The following is a 20004-nucleotide window of genomic DNA, read 5'->3' as shown; positions in this document are numbered from 1 at the left end:
TGAGAATAGTATACTAATAACACCATAAATATATTTTCTCTCATTTTATAAATCCCGTCGGTTAGCCCCCAGTCATCTACCTTCCTCTGTTATATGCACATGGACTTATGAAAGTGGTGTCATGGGGAAGAAGGGATGTGGCCTTCCTCACGTCCCTCTTGCACTGAGCCCAGTATGATGACCACAGCTTTCCACCGAGGAGGGAGGCCTCCAGACCCTTGCAGGAAAGTGAGTAGGTTTGGGGTAGGGGTGCTGTAAAACTGCGCATAGGAGGGGAACTTAGCTTGGAGATACAGCAGTTGGCTCAGGCCATGGATGAGAGGTCAGACCTCTTGACCTCCACAAATACACTAAATCGATGTATGTGACCCTTCCTTTGCCACGATGTGTCCCACTGATCACAAGCATCACCCAGGGCCCTTGCTATAAATACCAGCTTTCCGGCTCCACTCCTGAGGTCTGGACTGTGGCCTGGAAACCAGGGTACTTTCCAAGAGTCCAGGTGAATTTTCTGGTCAGAGAGGTGTGCGACTCACTGCCTCAAGGCGAGGGGACTTTTGCAGGGGTGGGGGGAGGCCGAGATCAGGGTCACTCATTATTGACCCTGCTTTGGAGAGGATGTGCAGACAAAGAGTGATGGAAAAGCATCCCGAGGAGGGAAGACTGTGGACCTTCTCACTGAAAACAAAAAGAGAAGAACCAGGCTTTCAGTGGGCTCTACTTCTTTATTTATAAACCAGTCTTCCAACCTTTCTGAACTTCTTAGACAACACAGATTCATCTCAAATTGTGCAATCTGTTACCTTGGCAAGCTTGACTAGTCCTAGTACACATTTGTGAAAGTTGCTTCTAATTCTTAACCTGGAGAGCAAGAACCATTGCAGCAAGGAGGGTGGGGAGTCTACCTGCAAATTTCTTTTTTAAAGCAGTTTTACGTTCAGAAGCCTTTGTATCTCTTTCAGAAGGAAAGAATATAAAGTTACCCCTTAGAACAGATCTACTCAGATTATCCTATTGTGGGGCAAACTTGTTCCTTTATTTTTTTTTAAATCACTTGATCCATATCCTTTCTTCCTACTTAATTAAAATAGCACAAAATTAGTCAAAAAGCAAAAGTGATAACACAGATGCCTCTTGTAATCCTATAGCTTTCACCCAACTTTTAATTGGGAGTGTGTGAAAAAATATATATGCATTAACACACACACACACACACACATCCACACACAGAGACTGCTGATAATGATCTAAAGTAATGGAGTTTTTCTAGTCCAGCAGTTACCCTACATGATAATACTGAAGCGCACTGCCATGCTTTAAATGGCAGCAGATGAAAAGTTTTCACGAGTTACACATTTTAAGACAGCAACTCTGTGCAGGTCTTATGGTGTCTGGGAACATTTTTGATACAAATAGTTCAGTGTAGTCTGATTTAAGTGAAGCATGTGGATTAAAAAAAAAAAAGCAACCTTCAGATCCTCATTACTAGTCCTCATCTGTCTCACCATTTTGGAAATGACAAGATCTACTTTGTAAAAATGGTGGATTCCTAATCCCATTCGAGTTACCAGACAGTGTCACCTGCACAATCAATCCGAAGAGTGTACTGAAGCTCCACTACTGAAGATTAGAAAACGTTTTGAACAAGAAATGATCCAGGTGCCGTGGGAAGATGGGGCATGTTGATGCAGTGGGCTCCGTAGGCTGACCAGGTTCAGTGTTTATGCTGTGGGCCATTTTTTAATTTTTAAATTAAAGTTCTTACTCTAAAGAAGCTGTAGTTTATTTGCTTTGTTTTTAGGGGGACCTTGATTTCTTCCATATTCTAAGTCTATGCTCACATGTAAGCCACACTTCACTGACAAAGCCCCCAAGTTCAGAGCCTGGGTGACCACAGTATGGCGGCTCCTGGGATCACTAAGTTCTCAGCAGCTACATAACTTGAATGTCTATAATTTCTAATAAAAACCCACATCCTGGGGTTCTAATGCAAAGTGTTTTGTTAACATGGAACAACTAATTATCAGAGACATGTAACATTCACGGAGTATATAATAATACGTGAAATAACAATTTAGTTCCTTAAGTTTTGCAATCTTATGTGGGTGAACAAACATCTGACATCTGGGAGCCTTAACAGAATTCTGCACTAAAATTATAAAGACTCTGAAACTGAATAAAGGAACATGCTCACATGACTGCTAGGAGTTACTACTGCAGAAAACAGAACTAAATGAATATTTTTCCATATGCTTAATTTCCACTAGTGGAAAGTATAGCTATGAAATAAAAACTTCTTAGTGTCTCTTAGGGTGTTTCTCTTAGTAACAGCAATTATCACAAAGAATTCTACTGTTGTAGAACAGTCGGTGTATTATGAACTATAACATAAGTAGAAAAAAACCAAAAAACCAAGAGGCAAAACTACATTACAGACTGCATCATGACACATATTTGTCTTGCTAGTAAAAGCTAAACTCTTCCAAAACTTTTCCATAATGACTTAATTCATCAATAAATGTGATTTTCATTTGTTAAAGTGAAAATAAAACATTTAGCGTATTTTGCCTCCGGTTTTAGGAATGTTCTACATTAAATCTAAATTGATTCTTTTTTTTAATTTGATGTTTCCACTTTATCTTTTAAATATGGAATGGGTCTTCCAAATAGCTCGGACTTAATTTTGCCATTTCCTGCTGGCTCCATTGGTTTCACGGTTTTGTGAGAGAAATGAAGTGCAAGAGTCCATATCCAGCACCCACTGTGAGGCCGCCTCACGTGATTTCCGCCTCCGGTGTCCGGCAGAGTGAAATGACTGGTCCACCTTGAAGAAGTCCGCTCCGGATTTGTCAGGTGGTTTTTGTGAAATTCTGCCCCTCAAGGTTTGCACACATTTCTCTGAGTCAGCATCAACTCCTACATTCACAAATGAAAAGCATCATGAATGGAAGGAGAAGTGAGGGGTGAAGGAGGAGAGACAGGTCTCATTGGTTGGAAAAGAAAGGGGCTATTTCTTTCACGAAGCAACTACTTTATGCGACACTTCCCGCAAGGGAAAACCAAGGCTGCTGCAGCATTCAAGAATTCTTCTGTTTTCTTCATGAGGAAAGGTTTGAGAAAGTGGACCTTTGAGAGGAAATACTACAGACTTCCAGATTGGTAAAAGAACTACCAGCATCGCTCGGGTACTCTGGGTAGGAGGAACTGGATGAGATGATATTTTTGAGCCTCTGGAGAGCAATGATTAAAAGCAGCAGCAGAAATGCTAAAAGGCTGAGGAATATGGACACATAGATGTATACATTTGACAGGTGGCCCGAGGAAGGGTCCACCGATGTGGACAGGGATGTAGGAAAGAGCTCAAGGAAAGTTCCATTCTCCACGTTACCAGAAAATACAGATGAAGAGTCAGGTTCAGACATCTTTCATGGAGGGCCAGGGAACGCACAGGTGTGTTAAAAGTCCGTTTCACACAGGGGTTAACATCGACAGAATCAGCATTTTGGTTTTTTATGAGAGCATCAGCAAAGATTGCAGGCAGCTAGATCAGCACAACAAAACGTCTTGCTTTTCAAAGAGAGGCAGCCACGGGATCAGGTGTCCATTGGCACTGCAAAAACAAACAGACAAACAACAAAAAAGATCAACTGAATGCATTATTCAGAAAATATCACATTTCAGTCTTATTTCTAGTTTTCCCTTCAAGAAGGGAAGGAAATGAAATTACTTCTCCAGGAACAGGTAATGTTTATGTCATGATACTGCAAATGATGATATAAAAATAAACTTTTATTTCATTTTACCTCCACAGTACCCTAGGTACCGGGATTCTCCAAGGAACTAAAATAAACAAAAAGGAAAATACATTTCTGATGTGTTCCATCTGCTGTGATTTCAACAGATGCTCCAAGTGGATGCTCTGAGAATAGGACCCAGAAAGTCAGTGCCAAACCTCCCTTCTCCAGAAAATTAATTCTGCACACCTCCAGCCCACTAGCACCTTCCCGGCCAGGATTTATCCCTACCACGCTTTGGAGAATCACGCTGTGCATGTAAGTTTGCTTTTTGTTGAATATTTATAATTTTCTGATTTGTTTATACAAATTCATCTCCTTGAAATGAGGGGCCATTTCTTCATATTTCTTTTCTTTGCAATCTACCCATGTATGTTCTAGTGCATACTTTAGCACTGAATAAAACTTCAGATCAACTTAGAAGAAAAAAGGTTGGATTCCTTCCAAGTGGCAGAAAGTACAAGATTTGCTGTCAAGTGACTTAAGTTTGAGGCCTGAATTCCCTTTTACCTTTGGGAAGTTGGGCAAATTGCCTCTTGTTTTGTGAGCTTCACTTTTCTCATCTGTAAAATGTATATAGCACCTGCCCCTTCCCCTCACTGTGTTATCAAGAAAAGAGGCATGGGAGCACTCTGTGAATGGTCAGGGTTGGGACAAAATGAGTTTATAGTGTGTGTGTGTGTGTTTATTGGGTGTGGAGAAGGAGTGGCGTTCTCTCGGCCGGGAGGCAGAGTATGCCCTTCACCATGTTCTCCCTCCTGACGGGGTCCTTGTGAGGAACACAGAAGCAAAGCAGACTGACAGGCAGGAAACTGCAGGACTCCCCAGGCTCCAAGTGTGGGTGCAGCGTGTCTCAGACACCCTCTCCTCTGTGATTAGAAAAGTTGCGGCCAGTTTCTGCCTCGGCCACCAGCCCGCAAAGTCCACGTGGGGGCGAGGAATGCGGCGATCCCTCGGGGCAGATGACGCCTCACGCCCAGAGAAGATGCTCTTCCTAGCTCTCCGTGGCATTAGATTCCTTTGTTGTTAAGTTTCTAAACCTCCTCGTGTCAGATATATAGTGAAATGCTAATGTGAAAAGATCCACTCTGCCCCTGGCTTTCCCTTTTCCTAAACTCTGCCCTGCATTTTATCTTGAAAACTTGCCTTTCCCTTCTGTACTCCAGATCTAATTAAGTGGCTGATTCTTTGAGGGGCTGACATTGGCCACTGTGGCCAGAGCTGAGCAGCATTAATGATCCCTGGGAAGGAGGGGACACTTCTGAGAAGATTGTTCCTGCTGGGCGTCACGCAGGCTAATGATCTTAGTGAGTTCCTCTGAGTAGGCCACGTACAGTGTCTTAGTAGTTCCTAAAATAATTTGATTCCTACTCCTCATTATACTTTGCTTGGTGATTTTAATTCCATTAGGCTGCTACAGGCTCCTAATGATCCTTAAAAAAAGAGAGAGAGAGCGCCACAGTGGGACTCAAAGGTGTCACACTGATTTGGCAATCCCTTGCCTTTTTATAGCATGTAAATGTCCTAGCCATTCATCTTTAGGGAAAATAGAGTCTCGGAGGCAGCATGATGATTAGGAAAGAAACCTAGGATGGAAACCTTAGGGGCTGAATGAATAGGAAGAAATATTCCTAGTGTTCTGGAAAGACCTCCTAAGTCTAGCCGAGGAAACTGAGAGACAAAGAAGCTAATTGATCTGACAAAAGAAACATCTCATTAGAAGATAAGCCAGGACTTTGGGTTTCTGCCCATCCTCACTCCTTATACCATCTGGTCTCAATGTTCCTGTCATTTGAGTAGTAAGGATTTTACATCCAATTTTCCTAGGTGAAGAGGGATCATGCAGTGTGTGTTCCTCATAGCTACTTGGTAGAGCAGGTAAAGCGAGAATTATTAGTCTCACTTCGTAGATGAGGAAACTGAGCCACAAAGACATGATTTACTAAGGAGACACAGCTAGACAGTGACAGACTAGGGACTAGACCCCACACCTGAACTGTGTTCTTAGTTTTATCAACTGTGGTGGGAAGAGAAAAATGACGCAGAGTTATGTCATTAGCTCCTATCTGCCACTTACTCTGGGCAAGCTCGCTGTTTAGTCTCGACATTTCAGTTTTCCCGTTGGTATAATAATACTCACCTTTCCCACCTCACCAAGAAGTCCTGAGCTAGGATGTGATAACATTTCCATAAGCATACTTAGAAAATTATAAAAGGCCATCCCACGTAAAGTTCCAGTAGACGGATAGTTCCTTCAGAATGCTTAGAAAAATCTAGAGGAGCTTTCAAAGTATGATAAGTGCAGGTCATAGGTTCAACCGGAAATGGCTGATTTTTCTAAAGTCACCTTCGCTACCCAAATCTATCATTTTCTGGGGGTGGGCTGGAGGCACAGACAGTGCCACTAGGGAATCAGCAATTCAGTGGCCGAGCTCACAGCTGGCTGCCAGAGCACTTGTTAAAACAAAGGCATCTCTTTACATTGTGAATATTGCAAGAATACCTTACACATCCAGAAGATCTTCTACTTTCAGACAAAAGGGGCCTTGTGAGCCTCCACTGTCTATGGAAAGGTTTATAGGAAATGGGGCTCAGAAGATTTGGGGAAAGCATCTCATCTTCCAGGTGGTCTTGGAAGAATGGGAGAAATGAACAAAAAGTTGCTGTCATTGCCTGACACTTCACAATTAAATACCTTCTCCTTTAAATATTCTCCTCCCAATATTTCAGATTTAATATCATTTCCAGAATACTTCTAAATTTTAAATGACAGATAGGCAAATTTCATTTCACTGCCCTACTCCGAAACCGAGTATTCGCACTGTTAGAGATCGTTTTAATTTTGACGGCATTGGTTCGTTCTCATTTTCTTACTGAAGTTTTAAAAAGTGGGCACATCTTCTTTCTCTCTGGCGAATGTCTTGACAATCTGTGTAAAATGTCCAAGATGAAGCAGGTTGTACATGTTCAGGCCTTGTGACTGTGTGAATGAGGCCAAAGGTGACACTGTGAAAATGAAATCAAACAAGTGTTTCAAGATGCTGCTGCTTGGGCTGTTTCTCCCAAACACATTAGGTTTAAAGAAAAGGAGAGACTTCATCTTAAATGCATAGCCTTGACCTGTGTCAGGGCAGCAGCAGTGTCCTCTCATTTCCGGTGGTACCTACAGCCACGTGGGCATTATCATGATTTCTTTTTTCCTGAGCCATCCTCAAAAAGTGATATTTGAGAAAGGAAAATGAAACCGCTGAATCACAACATTATAAGTGAAGATTTGCGTAAATGTTTTGGTTCACGGTCAGCCAGCTTTCCCTTCGTCTCCTGGAATAAAAACCTGTGCTGGGGAGAAATCTGCAAAAGGCAGTCACCTACTGAATGAAGTGAGGAAGAGCGGACGTGTAATGTCCCCATGAGCGCAGTGGGGTGGGGAGATGGAGAGACGGTAGAGATAGGGCAGACCTGGGGGTCTCTGGTTCCAGAGACACTCAGCACCATGCCTCTGTGAGTCCTCCGGAAGAATGGAAGCTTTCCTTCCCACCAGGTCAACATGAGACTTGTCAAGTTTCAGAAGGACGAAAGCATACTCTCTAACGTGTACTTCATGCCTGGTAAAAGGAAAAGGAGCTGGCAGCCCCCCATCTCTGCGTCTGCGCACACGAGCATGGCCAAGACCTCTGGTGGCCAGCATATGGGTAGAGCCGACGCCCTGCCGTGACTTCGACAACATAATGGTGTACAAAACTCAGCTTACAGTCACCTCAGATCTGGCACAGCGATTGCTGAGTTTCTGACCTTTATTCCAATACACCTCCATGTGAATAACAACTATTTGAAAGGTTGTTTTTTTTTTTTTTATTGTGTAAAACTGGGATAAGCTGCTTTGTTGCCTTGCAGACGTAAAGGGGGCCCTGGCTGTTAGGATGTCGGAATCGGCTTTTCATCATTTTCAAGTCCTGCTATGTCATTCTCCAAAAGACTGCCCTCCCAAACCATTAGCAACGATCTGTAAGCTATTAACATGACATGGTAAAATGCTTATTTCTGTCTACAAATGTAAAATTTGATATTATAATGATATATTTGATCGCTTTCTCTGTAGAACACATAGAAACTATCATTTCCAAAATCTAGTAGGGAACTTATCACATGTAAGCAAAGGTGGTTTTAGTTCTACTTAGACAACAATATGCTTCTTATGAGCCCCCGAGCCATTCCTTTGCTATTTGGACGATTATCTTCTCTCTTATGCTTTCTCTTTGGCTGATGGCCTTTTAGGTCACGCTAGATGAGAGAAGGTTGGTGCTGACATCCATACTCCCTACCCACTCTTCTGTAAATGTCAACTGTCACTTGCAGTTGCAAATACTTACCCTTGGACTTGGGATAATGAAAATAAAGTTTACTATCTTGTGTGCTATAATTATTCAAAGATGATTCAGCCAACCATATATTTGTCTGAGAACTGCTCTTACTTATCAGTAAAATACTTAGGAGGGTAGAATGATATGTGAATTCTGTTTAAGATTCCCTGTAACAGCCCAATAAAAAATAAAACCAAATGATAAGACTGAGTCTAAGTATTATCAAATACTGAATTCAAAGACCATTGTATGAGAAGAAATACAGAAGATGAAGATTCTGAATAATACACTGTAATTCATGGAGCTGGACTGATAATGTAAACCAGAAAATTAAAATGAACAGTTCTATCTACTGTTTAAATGAAACGTCAGAATATGGAGTCAGAGATTTTTCATAGTACTTTCGTGAAAATTTAAAAAATGACAAAGTAAGGGACGCCTGGGTGGCTCAGTTGGTTGAGCGTCCGACTTCAGCTCAGGTCATGATATCACGGTTCGTGGGTTCGAGCCCCGCATTGGGCTCTGTGCTGGCAGCTAGCTCAGAGCCTGGAGCCCGTTTCAGATTCCGTGTTCCCTCACTCTCTGACCCTCCCCTGCTCATGCTGTCTCTCTCTCTCTCTCTCTGTCTCTCAGAAATAAATAAAACATTAAAAAAAAGACAAAGTAATAGCTTAGTATCAGCTAAAAATTTATTTTAAAATATTAAAAAAATCAATTTCTAGGGTAGGTCATTGTTTTAGATCCAGACCAGTCTCCTGTTTCTCTCTTATCTTGGTGATGCCTTTGGTCTATCTGGATTACCCTCAGGCCTAGTAAAATATTTCCTAAGCAAAATAATTAAATTATATTCAAAATGCTCTTATGCTACATCAATTATTTTGTACTAATTATTTAAAAATTAGTTATCCACATGGAGTATAATTCACAAAATATCCAGAATATGCCTCTCTTGACATACAAAACAGTGTAGATTGAAGTTAAAAGAAACCACATATACAAGAAAGTATTTCAAAAGAGGATATGAACACGACTGACCATCCATCTTGTACAACCTAAAATGTAATTATAGATATGACCTCCCTTGCATTTATATAGCTCTGCTTTTCTGGAGAAATCAAAGTTTTCTTCTTGATGAATTTTTGTTATATTTATGTTCCATGTGAGGATTGTATGACCAAAATACTGCCTTCCTAAGAATAATTATTTAAGAATGTCACATTTTTTTAGAATAAGATACTTTAAATGCATAGTTTTCTGGTTAGAAAACAGGTCAAATACAAAACCGGGTGTAGGCACAGCATTTTCCTGATTCTTTTTTGGTGTGGAGAAAAGAGAAGGAAGGGCTCGGTCCTACCCTTCAGGAATACTGGACCCATCTAGGCTAACACAGTTAATCCAAATCAGAATGAGAAAAGTAACAACCTGAAGGCTGAAGAAAGCCCGGCAGTTAGGAAGCAGCAGAACAATGAATCTTCTAGGGAGAGGGAGGAAAGGTCTCTGTGCTTAAACACTTGATTTAAAGGAAAAGCAAATAGCCAGAGAAATAATGACTTGAGGATCACAGGCAAGGTCCAAATGAATCAGTGTGAAGAAAGAAGGTAGGAAGCAAGACTGGCCTTTCAAGATGTTAACAGTATTTTTAGTAAGGACTTTCAAGTCGGTTTTCTCCCTCCACTCGGATCTGATCATTTCCAGTATTTTAGAAGCATATTAAGAAAAACAGCTAGTGCTCTCTTCAGCAGCACAGATACGAAGAAAAACAGCTAGAACAGCAGCTAGAATTGGTTAACTCATAGCATTAGTATACTTAAAACCCTTACTCATTTTTATTAAGATTGGATTCAGGTAAAAAAGCCTCATTGAACCATCCCCTGGTAGAAGAATGGAATGGTGTTTTCTCCTTTTCCATTGTCTCTCATTCTCCCTCTACAGTTAAAATAACTTAGATCTAATATATTTTTTGTTTAATCAGGAAGTTCTCATAACAGTCCCCTTACAGACCTTGCGCAAGTTTGTTCCTGTAAACCTAATTTTGTGATTGTTACAATTTTCTTTAAACCTTTACATGTAAACCACTAAGTATCGCCAATCTACTCTCTCAGGCTCCAGGGAACTGTGGGTTCCTCTAAATAGGCAATAGGGAAAAGCCTGGAAATTTGGTTTTTCAACAGCCATTTAATGAAGTCTACTCTAAGTCTAAGCAGATTCCTCACAAGTGGGCAGCCATGGACCACTCACTATCATCGGGAAAACGTGATAGTGTATTACTCCCTACCAGTACTTTTGTTTGTGTCTACTGCTCCTTCCCTCTTTATTTTTTTTTTAAGGTTTATTCAGTTTTGAGAGACAGAGAGTGTGAGCAGTGTAGGGGCAGAAAGAGAGGGAGACACAGAATCTGAAGCAGGCTCCAAGCTCTGAGCTGTCAGCCTAGAGCCTGATTCGGGGCTCGAACTCAAACCGTGAGATCATGACCTGAGTGGAAGTTGGCCACTTAACTGACTGAGCCACCCAGGTGACCCTGCCTCCCTCTTTAAATAAACATATTACTCAGTTTATACCTTATTGTCTTCATTGATTATTTTTTATCTTGATTCCTTATTCCATTTCCTTCCATCTCCCACTGATAGGCATCCAAGCTAATGTGTTTAATGAGGACTTTTAGGTTTGCCTCTTTCTGTAAATGCCTATTGTTTTATATACATTTTCTTGTATATTCTCATCATCTCATAAACTTTCAATTTATAAGAATGGATATACAGTAAATATCTCATTCACTCCATAAATTAAACCCAAAACTTCATCTCTGTTTAAAATATCTTGATAATTGAAAAAATAAAATAAAATAAAATAAAATATCTTGATAATTGAAGCAGAGAGAAGAAAGAAATATAAATTATATAATGTATCCAGTTCTCTGGGTTTGCACATAAGACTATCTCAAAGACTAGTATCTATCCTCTACCCAAAAAATCACATGTACAGATGTAATTAAAAAAAAAAGTGATGACACAGGTTGTCTGAAAAGAACTTCAGTATTATCAAATTAATTAAGCAAGCCACTATCTATATCTACCTTTCTTGACAACTACAGTCATGTATTTGTTTAAACTAAGGTGCTTTGTAGTCTATTCCTTAAGAATAGATTGGAATATCACAACTGTATATAAATGTTTTCTCTTACATTTTAAGTCTCAAGCTCACAGAGTCTTCAGCGTGATGACATTTTTAATGAAGGCACAGCATTTACTTGAACTAATGAACCATTGTCCCTCATAATATAACTACAAATAGAACCTTAGCTGATTACATAGTGTGTAAATTGCCCATCCCTTCTGGATATTAGCCCAGTATTTAGCATAATATATACATATGAATTTTGCTAAATAAGTTTTCCCTTTTTCCCAGTTCTCTATAGCTGACAAAGTATGATGACGCTTTCCACAGTAAAATGGGTATTTAGAAAGAATGATTAGTAATTGGCAGCTTAGGCAGGCTGTTTTGGATTCAGCCAGTTTTGGCCATATTATATTATTTAGGAGTCAGATGAATATTCAGAGAAACAGGATGCAGATTGCAAGATCCATCCCCTGATGGAATGCAAGATCCTTGGACCAATTAGAAGAAAAAATGGCTTTGTTATAAAGGACATTATTAGGACAACTGGGGAAATTTAAACATAGACTGCACATTAGATAACTGTATTATACAAATATTAAATTTCCTAAGTGATATAGGAGAATGTTCTATTACTAGGAAATGCATGTTAAAGTTTGTAGCCATAAAGTGTCCTAATGTCAGCAGATAACACTCAAATGTTTCAGCCAAAAAAACCAAACCAAACAAAAACAAAAAACAAGTACACACACTTATATACACATATGGGAAGAAATATAAAACATATATGTCAAAATGTTCACAATTGGTTTAGTCTAGTTAAAGAATATATAGGTGTGCAGTGTTATTATTCTTGCAACCTTTCAGTAGATTTGGAATTTCCCAACATACAAGTTCAGGGAAAAAATGACTTGTCCCCAAGGCTATTAAGAAAATATGCTTGGTATGACATTCAAGTCAGTCAGCTAAAATGCTTGGAGCCTTTAAAAAAATATGATGATAGAAGCCTGACTCTTCAAAGGAATCTTTCAGTTGACATTGGAAAAGTTCAAATATTTGCTGCTACCATCAGCTCATTATGACCACTAATCCATGGTTACTGGAGGTGAAGCATGAGAGGGTGAGTTAGAGGAAATTTAATATGCCAGAGAAACTGGATTCATGGTGGTGGGAGACGCTGCCTGAAGACCAGAAATGGTGACTCGCCAGCCAGCCAGCCTTATTCATGACTTCATTTCTGTCATCACCCACTGGTCTGAATCTCAATCTGGACCTCCAGAATCATGGAACATGGTTATGTTTGTTCGTCTTACATCATCGGTCATCTTCAGAAGCAGCCACAGATATCTGTCCTATAATTTAAATACCCAAAGATAATAGGGACTCTGGAGGCATCTTGGGTCAAGAAAGAATTGTTTGTTTGTTTTGAGATATAATTGACATATAAGATTATATTAGTTTCAGGTTAAATAGGATCTGGTACCAATTCCAGCGTGTGTTCTCCACACCAACAAGCCATTCTAGGAATGCTGGCTGAGTGTCCTGTAATTCAACCCAATTCCGACACTATCAAGAGATAACATTAGATGCCCCAGGTTGAGGGTTCAATCCTACAACACCCTCCCTCGCAATATGGACATTTCAGACACCAGTCCTAAGCCCCAGGTTGTTACATGTGTTTCTGAATAGTGATAAATCAGAGGCTCCCAAGCCCTCCTCCTCAGCTTCAATTAATTTGCTAGAGCAGCTCATTGAACTCAGAGAAACACTGTACTTGTTAGGTTACCAGTTTATTGTAAATGGATATAACTCAGAAACAACCAGACAGCATGGGGAAAGGGCACAGAGATTCCCTGCTGAGTGCCACTCTCCCAGCACGTCCAAGTGTTCGCCTACCCAGAAGCTCTCCAAACCCCGTCTTTCTGGGTTTTCATGCAGGCTTCATTACATAGGCACGATTGATTAAATCATCAATCGTCATTGCAAAATGCAGCTACAAATGAAAAAACAGAGGGCACTGATATTAACAGTGCTTTTGCCAATCATCACCAATCATATGACTGTGAATATAGGTAAGTACCTTAAAATGATGAGTACCAGATGAGTCAGATTTTAGACACGGGTTACGTAAAACACCACTATAAGGAGACAAAGTGCTCTCTTATGGCTCTGAAATTACTCATCTACCGGGATTTTCAGGTACACCAGGGACGGCAGGGGACAGAAAAGAGGATGTCATGTCCTTCATCAGGAAAGTGTGTTCCCACAAGGGATTTCCCAGGGTCCTGCTAATCCTTGGTGTGCACCAAAGAGCAGCACTTGCCTTAATGCTCTCTCTCTCTCTCTCTCTCTCTCTCTCTTTCTGTCTCTCTGTCTCTTTCTCTCAGGCAGTACAGTGAACTCAAAAGTCTGGCTAACAAAGAGAATGTCTACATGTTCCTTGTAACATGGAACAAAATGATATGGCAGGCTATCAAGTGTAGGAGGAAATCAAGTCCGTAGCAGTCTGTTGTCATTTTAGATAACGACTCAAGAATCTGTCAAAGACAATAGGGAAGCAATAAACAAGTGTAGGCTCAAATTCTCCCAGAATGTGTTTTTAACTTAAAAATGTAAAAGGGGGAGAAACTGAAAAATAATTAGGTATTATTTTGTGTTTTAACTTAGAAATATAAGGAGGTGAAATTGAAAAATTATTAGGAATTACTTAGATAACAGACCACCAAAATAGTTATATATTCTTTTAAAAATATAAATAAACATATATATTTTTTTAATATTTTTATTTATTTTTAGGGAGAGAGAGAGACAGCGTGAGCAGGGGAGGGTCAGAGAGAGAGGGAGATACAGACTCCGAAATAGGCTCCAGGCTCTGAGCCGGCAGTCAGCACAGAGCCCGACGCGGGGCTCGAACCCACGAACCGTGAGATCATGACCTAAGCGAAAGTCGGACGCTTAACTGACTAAGCCACCTAGGCGCCCCTAAATAAATATTGTTGTATTCAAGGGAACCATGGATATCTCTTATATGAGATTTAACTGACTTTTTCCTTTATCAGGGTAGAGCTGTCTACTTGTAAGGTTGTGAGCTCTGTGTGTTTTATTCAGTTGTAGGAATAGCTTTGGTCAGAAGCACTGTTTCACACATCACTCACTACTCTTTTTTTTTTTCATGTTCATTTATTTATTTTGAGAGAGAGAGACCATGCAAGCAAGCAGCAGAGGGGCAGAGAGAGAGAGAGAGAGAGAGAGAGCTAGAATCCCAAGTAGGCTCGTCGCTGTGAGCACAGAGCCTGACATGTGGTTTGATCTCATGACCTGTGAGATCATGATGTGAGCTGAAAGAGTCAGACGCTTAACTGACTGAGCCACCCAGGCGCCCCTCACTACCCTTATATCTAGTCTTATTTCCATTTTATCCCAATGGTGTGCGCTGGAATGCAGGGGGCATATCGTGCCAGAAGACTAGAGGAAGTAGAGTGGAGAGAGAGAGTGTTCCCATTCCATAATTACTAGAGCATCCCCTAGTAATTGTGGAATGGGAATATACATGGCTCCAGAATGTGATATGCAGGAGAAGGTACACCCAGCATGGTACGTAGGAGAATGTCCAGCACACCAGTTTGGGAAAACAGAAATAACGCTATGAATGGCAGCAGCCACTAGTTATTAAATACAAGCATATACTAATTTTGTACGTGTGTTCATGTGTACACAGGCATCATGCATGTGTATTTTCTCTCATCTTCGCAGCTCTTTAAGGTAGCCATTATCATTCCTCACCTTTCTTTAACAGATGAAAAAATTAAGGATCAGAGAATTTATAAGCTTGCCTAAGGTCACCCAGCCACTTAGAGGCAGGGCTGGATTTCAAATCTGTATCCCTGTGTCTCCAAATGCTGTGTTCACTACATTCCTTCTCCCTGGGGAGCCTGAGGGCAAAAGGGATAATTTCAAGACCGGTGGTCATTCCTGCTATTCACGTGTTTCTGCTGTTCCTTCTTCTTCTAGGCATGTTGTGGGACTGCATGTTCCCATCCCCTCTGAATTTAGGCCAGATTACTTGTTTGGGCCAATGAGATTTGGAAAAAGTGACGTATCACTTCTAGTTAGAAAATGTAAGGCCCAGTGTGAGATTTGCTACATCCCTTCCCTTTGCTGCAGTAATTGTTTAAGTACGGGACAGCTTCCATCCCTGGTGCACTGGGTGAGTGCCTTCACCCTTTGCTGGCCATATTAATACTTAGTGTGAGCAGTGAATGCACTTGTTGTTTTTTGTGTTTTTTAAAAATACTTTTTAAGTTTATTTATTTTGAGAGAGACAGAGACAGTGCAAGTTGGGAGGGGCAGAGAGAAAGGGTGAGAGAGAGAATCCCAAGCAGGCTCTGGCCTGCCAGCACAGAGCCCAGGGCAGGGCTCAAACTCACAGAACTGTGAGATCATGACCTGGCTGAAAGCAAGAATTGGATGCTCAACCTACTGAGCCACCCAACTGCCCCCTGACACTTGTTGTTTTAAGCCATTGTCTACCTTCTGCTGATTACCAGAAGATCTTGCTATGCTAGGACAGCAGAGTTTATGCTGGGTATTCAAGAAATTAACTATAAAGAAGTCAAATTCTGAATATAACTTAGAGTTGCATGAATTGTCTATGTAATATGTTAAAACACCATTATAGCACTGGCGAGCAAGAAGATTATAGAGGATGTTTTGGTGAACTTTAATTTCATGAAGAGTGAGGCTTAAAGGGATGAGAATTAGCTACTGGTACAGCCAAAAACATATTCTCTAACAATCTGAAGCATGATCAAGTGATATTGTGTAAGGACAGCCCTGACCAGCTATAACTTCAATATGCACAATGGTTTCAAGTGGGAACAAGTAAGAGATAGTAAAGATGTTGAGACTAATTCATTACTCCTAATGGGAAAAAAAACAATTCATTATACAAGTAATGGGGCAGCAGTATTTATTGCCTTTGGCTAAGAAAAACTACATTTTCTGGTGCATTTATTTATTCATTCAACAAATACTTGTTAACTATGTAAAGGAGGGTGATTAAATATTACTATTATATGCATGAGTCTATTGCACATACAATTTTTATAGTGACCATCTTGAGTAACAGTCTAAAAGACATTTCCTATATTACCTGTGCTATGTCATATGTTTCTTTTTTTTTATCAGGCTACCTGCTACTTTTCCAGCCTAATTTTTCCCATTGTTCCTAAGTTTGGTGGTGCAAGCATATCAAACTGTTCTTCATTTCCCACATTATTTTAAATGCATATGCAATTATATGTTTATAGAAGCATTATATGCATGTAATCCTTATATTTACAATCTTTTCCCTAACTCCACCCAAAACCCAATTTGTTCATCTTCAAGACTACTCACCCTTCCCTCCTCTGTCTCATCTAGTTATTCACTCATAATATAAATCCCCGCCTACTTTCTCTATGCAAATTTCTGGCTCCTTTCTCTGAGTTCCACTGATAATTTCTATGCCTTTTTACACTAACATTTCTTACATTTTATTATACTTATTATACTTGCTTACCTGTTTGTCTAAAACTTTGATAGACTATGCAATCCTAAATAGAGGATACCATTTCACTAATTTTGTAACCATGAACCAGCACAGTGTCTTGCATACATATGGTCAACAAGCATTTGTAGGATGGTTGCATGAATAGAAAAGTAAGGGAATGAAGAAACTTGAAGCTTCCTGGAGAGATATTCCATATTTGTTCTGTTTTTTGGATGTGCAATAATATTTATCGAACGGATGAATGAATGATTTTGTATAAAATCATATCAAATACTCAAAGGGTAAGTACTCAAATAGTAAAGAATAATGTTGAACACACCCTACGTGTTTTAGTTATGGCAATAAATGTATAGTTTAAAGTTCCAGAGCAAACTCTGAGCATACTTTTTTACCAAGCAATTGTGTCCTTCAACAAAAATTTTATTTAATCAAGTATCCACCAGGATAACCAAGGAAAGGCTGGAGGGATCTGCTATAAATATTGAAATTCATTACTGTGAACACAGATAAAGGATTGTAACAAATGTATTTTGAAGAGCACAATAAAAATCATGAGAGTTCACCATAGTGAGTCAGTGAAGACCTGACTAGATGTAAAATAGAACACATTGTTTTTAATTTAAAATGTTATTTCAGTTAAACTTCATGATAATCCCATCCTTTGAAAATTACTAAGTCCCTTACAATCACAACCCTTGGCATTGTACTTATCTGTGGAGATAAAAAGGGTCAAGGACAATACCCACTTTCTAATAACCACAGAGGAAGACAATTTCAATTTACTACATTCAGGAACATCATATGCCATGGTACTCTCTTAGTTACTCTATCTCAAGAATTAACTCACCTCCCCCCACAACCCCACCAAAAGAACCTAAAAGCCAAGAAAGAACAAAACAAAATTCAACAGAAAAATCAGCACAGAAAGGGAAAATGTTTACATTTTTATAAATTTCTCAATTTAACTGCAAAGCTCCACACTGGAGATCATTGCTACTTAAAGTAGCCACTTGCCTCCATCAGGAATATGTAGTTATGAGTCCCTGTGAGTTGAGGAACTTGTAAAGCACTACTTCCTGCATCCAAGATGTCTTGCGACAGAAAGAAAGAAAGAAAGAAAGAAAGAAAGAAAGAAAGAAAGAAAGAAAGAAAGAAAAGGAAAGGAAAGGAAGAAAGAGAGGGAGGAAGGAAGGGAGAAAGGGAGGGAGGAAAGGAGAAAGCTAAACTAAAAAGTGTGCTTAGTGCCTTATTTGATTTATATTCTGGTTCAAGTTCCATATCTCATGGTGACTGAGTAACAATTCAAGGGCTGGCACTGGTGCATGGACCATACTCTGAGTAGCACTCCATCTAGATTATAGTCATGGTGATATGAGCAGTGATTTCCTAAGCAGTATTGTGCTAGCAAACTAATCCAGACCTCAGTTTCTTGGCAAAATAATAAAAAGAATGGAAACACATGAGCAGAAAAGAAGCAATTTTTTTTCCTTTCCATTCATTCTGGAACTGACTTAAGACATTTATCATGTATTAAGTTATTCCTTCTTTCCCTGTGATCTCTCTTGATATTAATTTTCCTCTATTAAAAAAAATCAAGCAATACCAAAACAAAAAGTAAATAAGCAACCACAAATTGGGTAACTAGAAGTCCTTATAAATCAGGAAGCCAAGGTCTCCAAAAGTTAAGTAAATTAAATTTTGAAGGCCATTGTTTATATGCCTTCTGAAAAAGGATGGCAGAAGGAGATAGCCTAGGATCCTTTTCTGGTTCCACATCCGCTCTATACTCAGAGCTGAGCCGGGTGGCCAACAGGAAGAAATTAGATGAAAAACATGTTACTCAAGTTTCTTTTGACATCCAGAGGTTAATTCATTTGAATCAAAATATATGCCATACAGGTTCAAACCTGAGACCAAAAATGATCAGGATAATAAAGAGATAGGAGACAGATGGAAAGATGTTGGGAACTCATTTCAGTGAATCAGACCAACTTTTTTGGCAAGTAGTCCTTCTGAAGGTCTGAAAATCTGTCAATATTCCACCGTCACTCTAAAAGGCATAACGCCCTTAACCTTGTACTTGATTCATAGAAATCGAGGTCAACAAGCTCACTAAGGACCTTCTCATGAGGAATTGTTAGAATGACAGGTTGCCAAGGTATATGAAGGTCATCAAGGAAAGTATTAGTAAATACATATACATTTTTAACCTGGTTTCCATTTACATGGGTGTTTTCATATTGAGCACATGAATATTCACGTTGAGTACTCCTCTATGTGAATGTCAAACATCAGTAAAGATGTTTTTGTGTTCTTTATAAATTTTTTACTGTTTATTTATTTTTGAGAGAGAGAGAGGGAACCTATGGGGTAGGGGGCAGAGAGAGAGACACACACAGAATCCAAAGCAGGCTCCAGGCTCTGAGCGGATCAGCACAGAGCCCGACACAGGGCTCATACTCCTGAACTGTGAGATCATGACCTGAGCCAAAGTTGGATGCTTAACTGACTGAGCCACCCAGGCACCCTAGAATGTTTTTTTTAAGGGCGGAAATTATGCCAGGCTTGTTGGATGAATTATTTGAGTGCTTCCCATTTCACCCCAAAATGTATGGCATTGTAGGCTAGCTGTATAAATAATACATTCTAAGAATTTACCCCATGGGATAAAGTTAGACAAATTTAAAAGGCGCATGTATTCTGTAGCTGCCGTGATGTCCATGAGTCAAGGATTGGTTAAATACATGACGGAAGACTCATGCAATGGAGGACTCTGATATAATAAAAGGGACTACATTTTCTAACGTGAAGGATGTATGGCTAACACCTATAGCTAAGTCAACAGTAAGCTTCCGAATGTGCATTGTATGATTCCATTTTCACAAAATAACAACTACTAGCACGGCTACTACTAGTCCAGGCACACATACACAATATCAGAGCCCTGCGAAAGTAAACTCTACTAAACAAGAGATTATCCACCAAGTTATTAACATTTTTTTTGTTAGCCCAGGTAATGTGGGTATGTCTGGTTACATCCTATTTTGTGCATGTAAGTGAATCTTGGTACACAGAAAATATATTGTTTCATAATCAGGAAAAAACCAATAAAGATATTTTCATTAGAAAAAAATAGAAATAAAAGTTAATGACAGCATATGCAGTGAAAAGGCAACTGGTTTTT

General features: G+C 39.7%; 1 protein-coding gene across 3 annotated transcripts in view; it reads right to left on the bottom strand.

Annotated features, from left to right (window-relative positions):
* Positions 1 to 681: 681 nt before the first annotated feature.
* SERTM1 (serine rich and transmembrane domain containing 1) overlaps positions 682 to 20004 on the bottom strand; it is a 23728-nt gene continuing 4405 nt past the window's right edge. The window contains exons 1-2 of one of the 3 annotated variants that reach the window (XM_077752653.1): positions 7254 to 7435; positions 682 to 3610 (exon numbers count right to left, since the gene is read on the bottom strand). In XM_077752653.1, the coding sequence (XP_077608779.1) occupies positions 3099 to 3422 (324 nt within the window). In that variant the 5' untranslated portion in view covers positions 3423 to 3610; positions 7254 to 7435 and the 3' untranslated portion in view covers positions 682 to 3098. Of the gene's footprint in view, positions 3611 to 7162; positions 7210 to 7253; positions 7436 to 20004 lie in introns of those variants that run through there. The other 2 variants (XM_077752654.1, XM_077752652.1) reach the window with 2 other exon arrangements.

Source organism: Crocuta crocuta, unplaced genomic scaffold (genome assembly GCF_008692635.1).
Source record: "Crocuta crocuta isolate KB4526 unplaced genomic scaffold, BGI_CrCroc_1.0 scaffold190, whole genome shotgun sequence".
In the NCBI taxonomy this organism is placed as follows: Eukaryota; Metazoa; Chordata; class Mammalia; order Carnivora; family Hyaenidae; genus Crocuta; species Crocuta crocuta.
The sequence above is the reverse complement of the archived record's forward strand: the minus strand, read 5'-3'. Positions and strand labels throughout refer to the sequence as shown.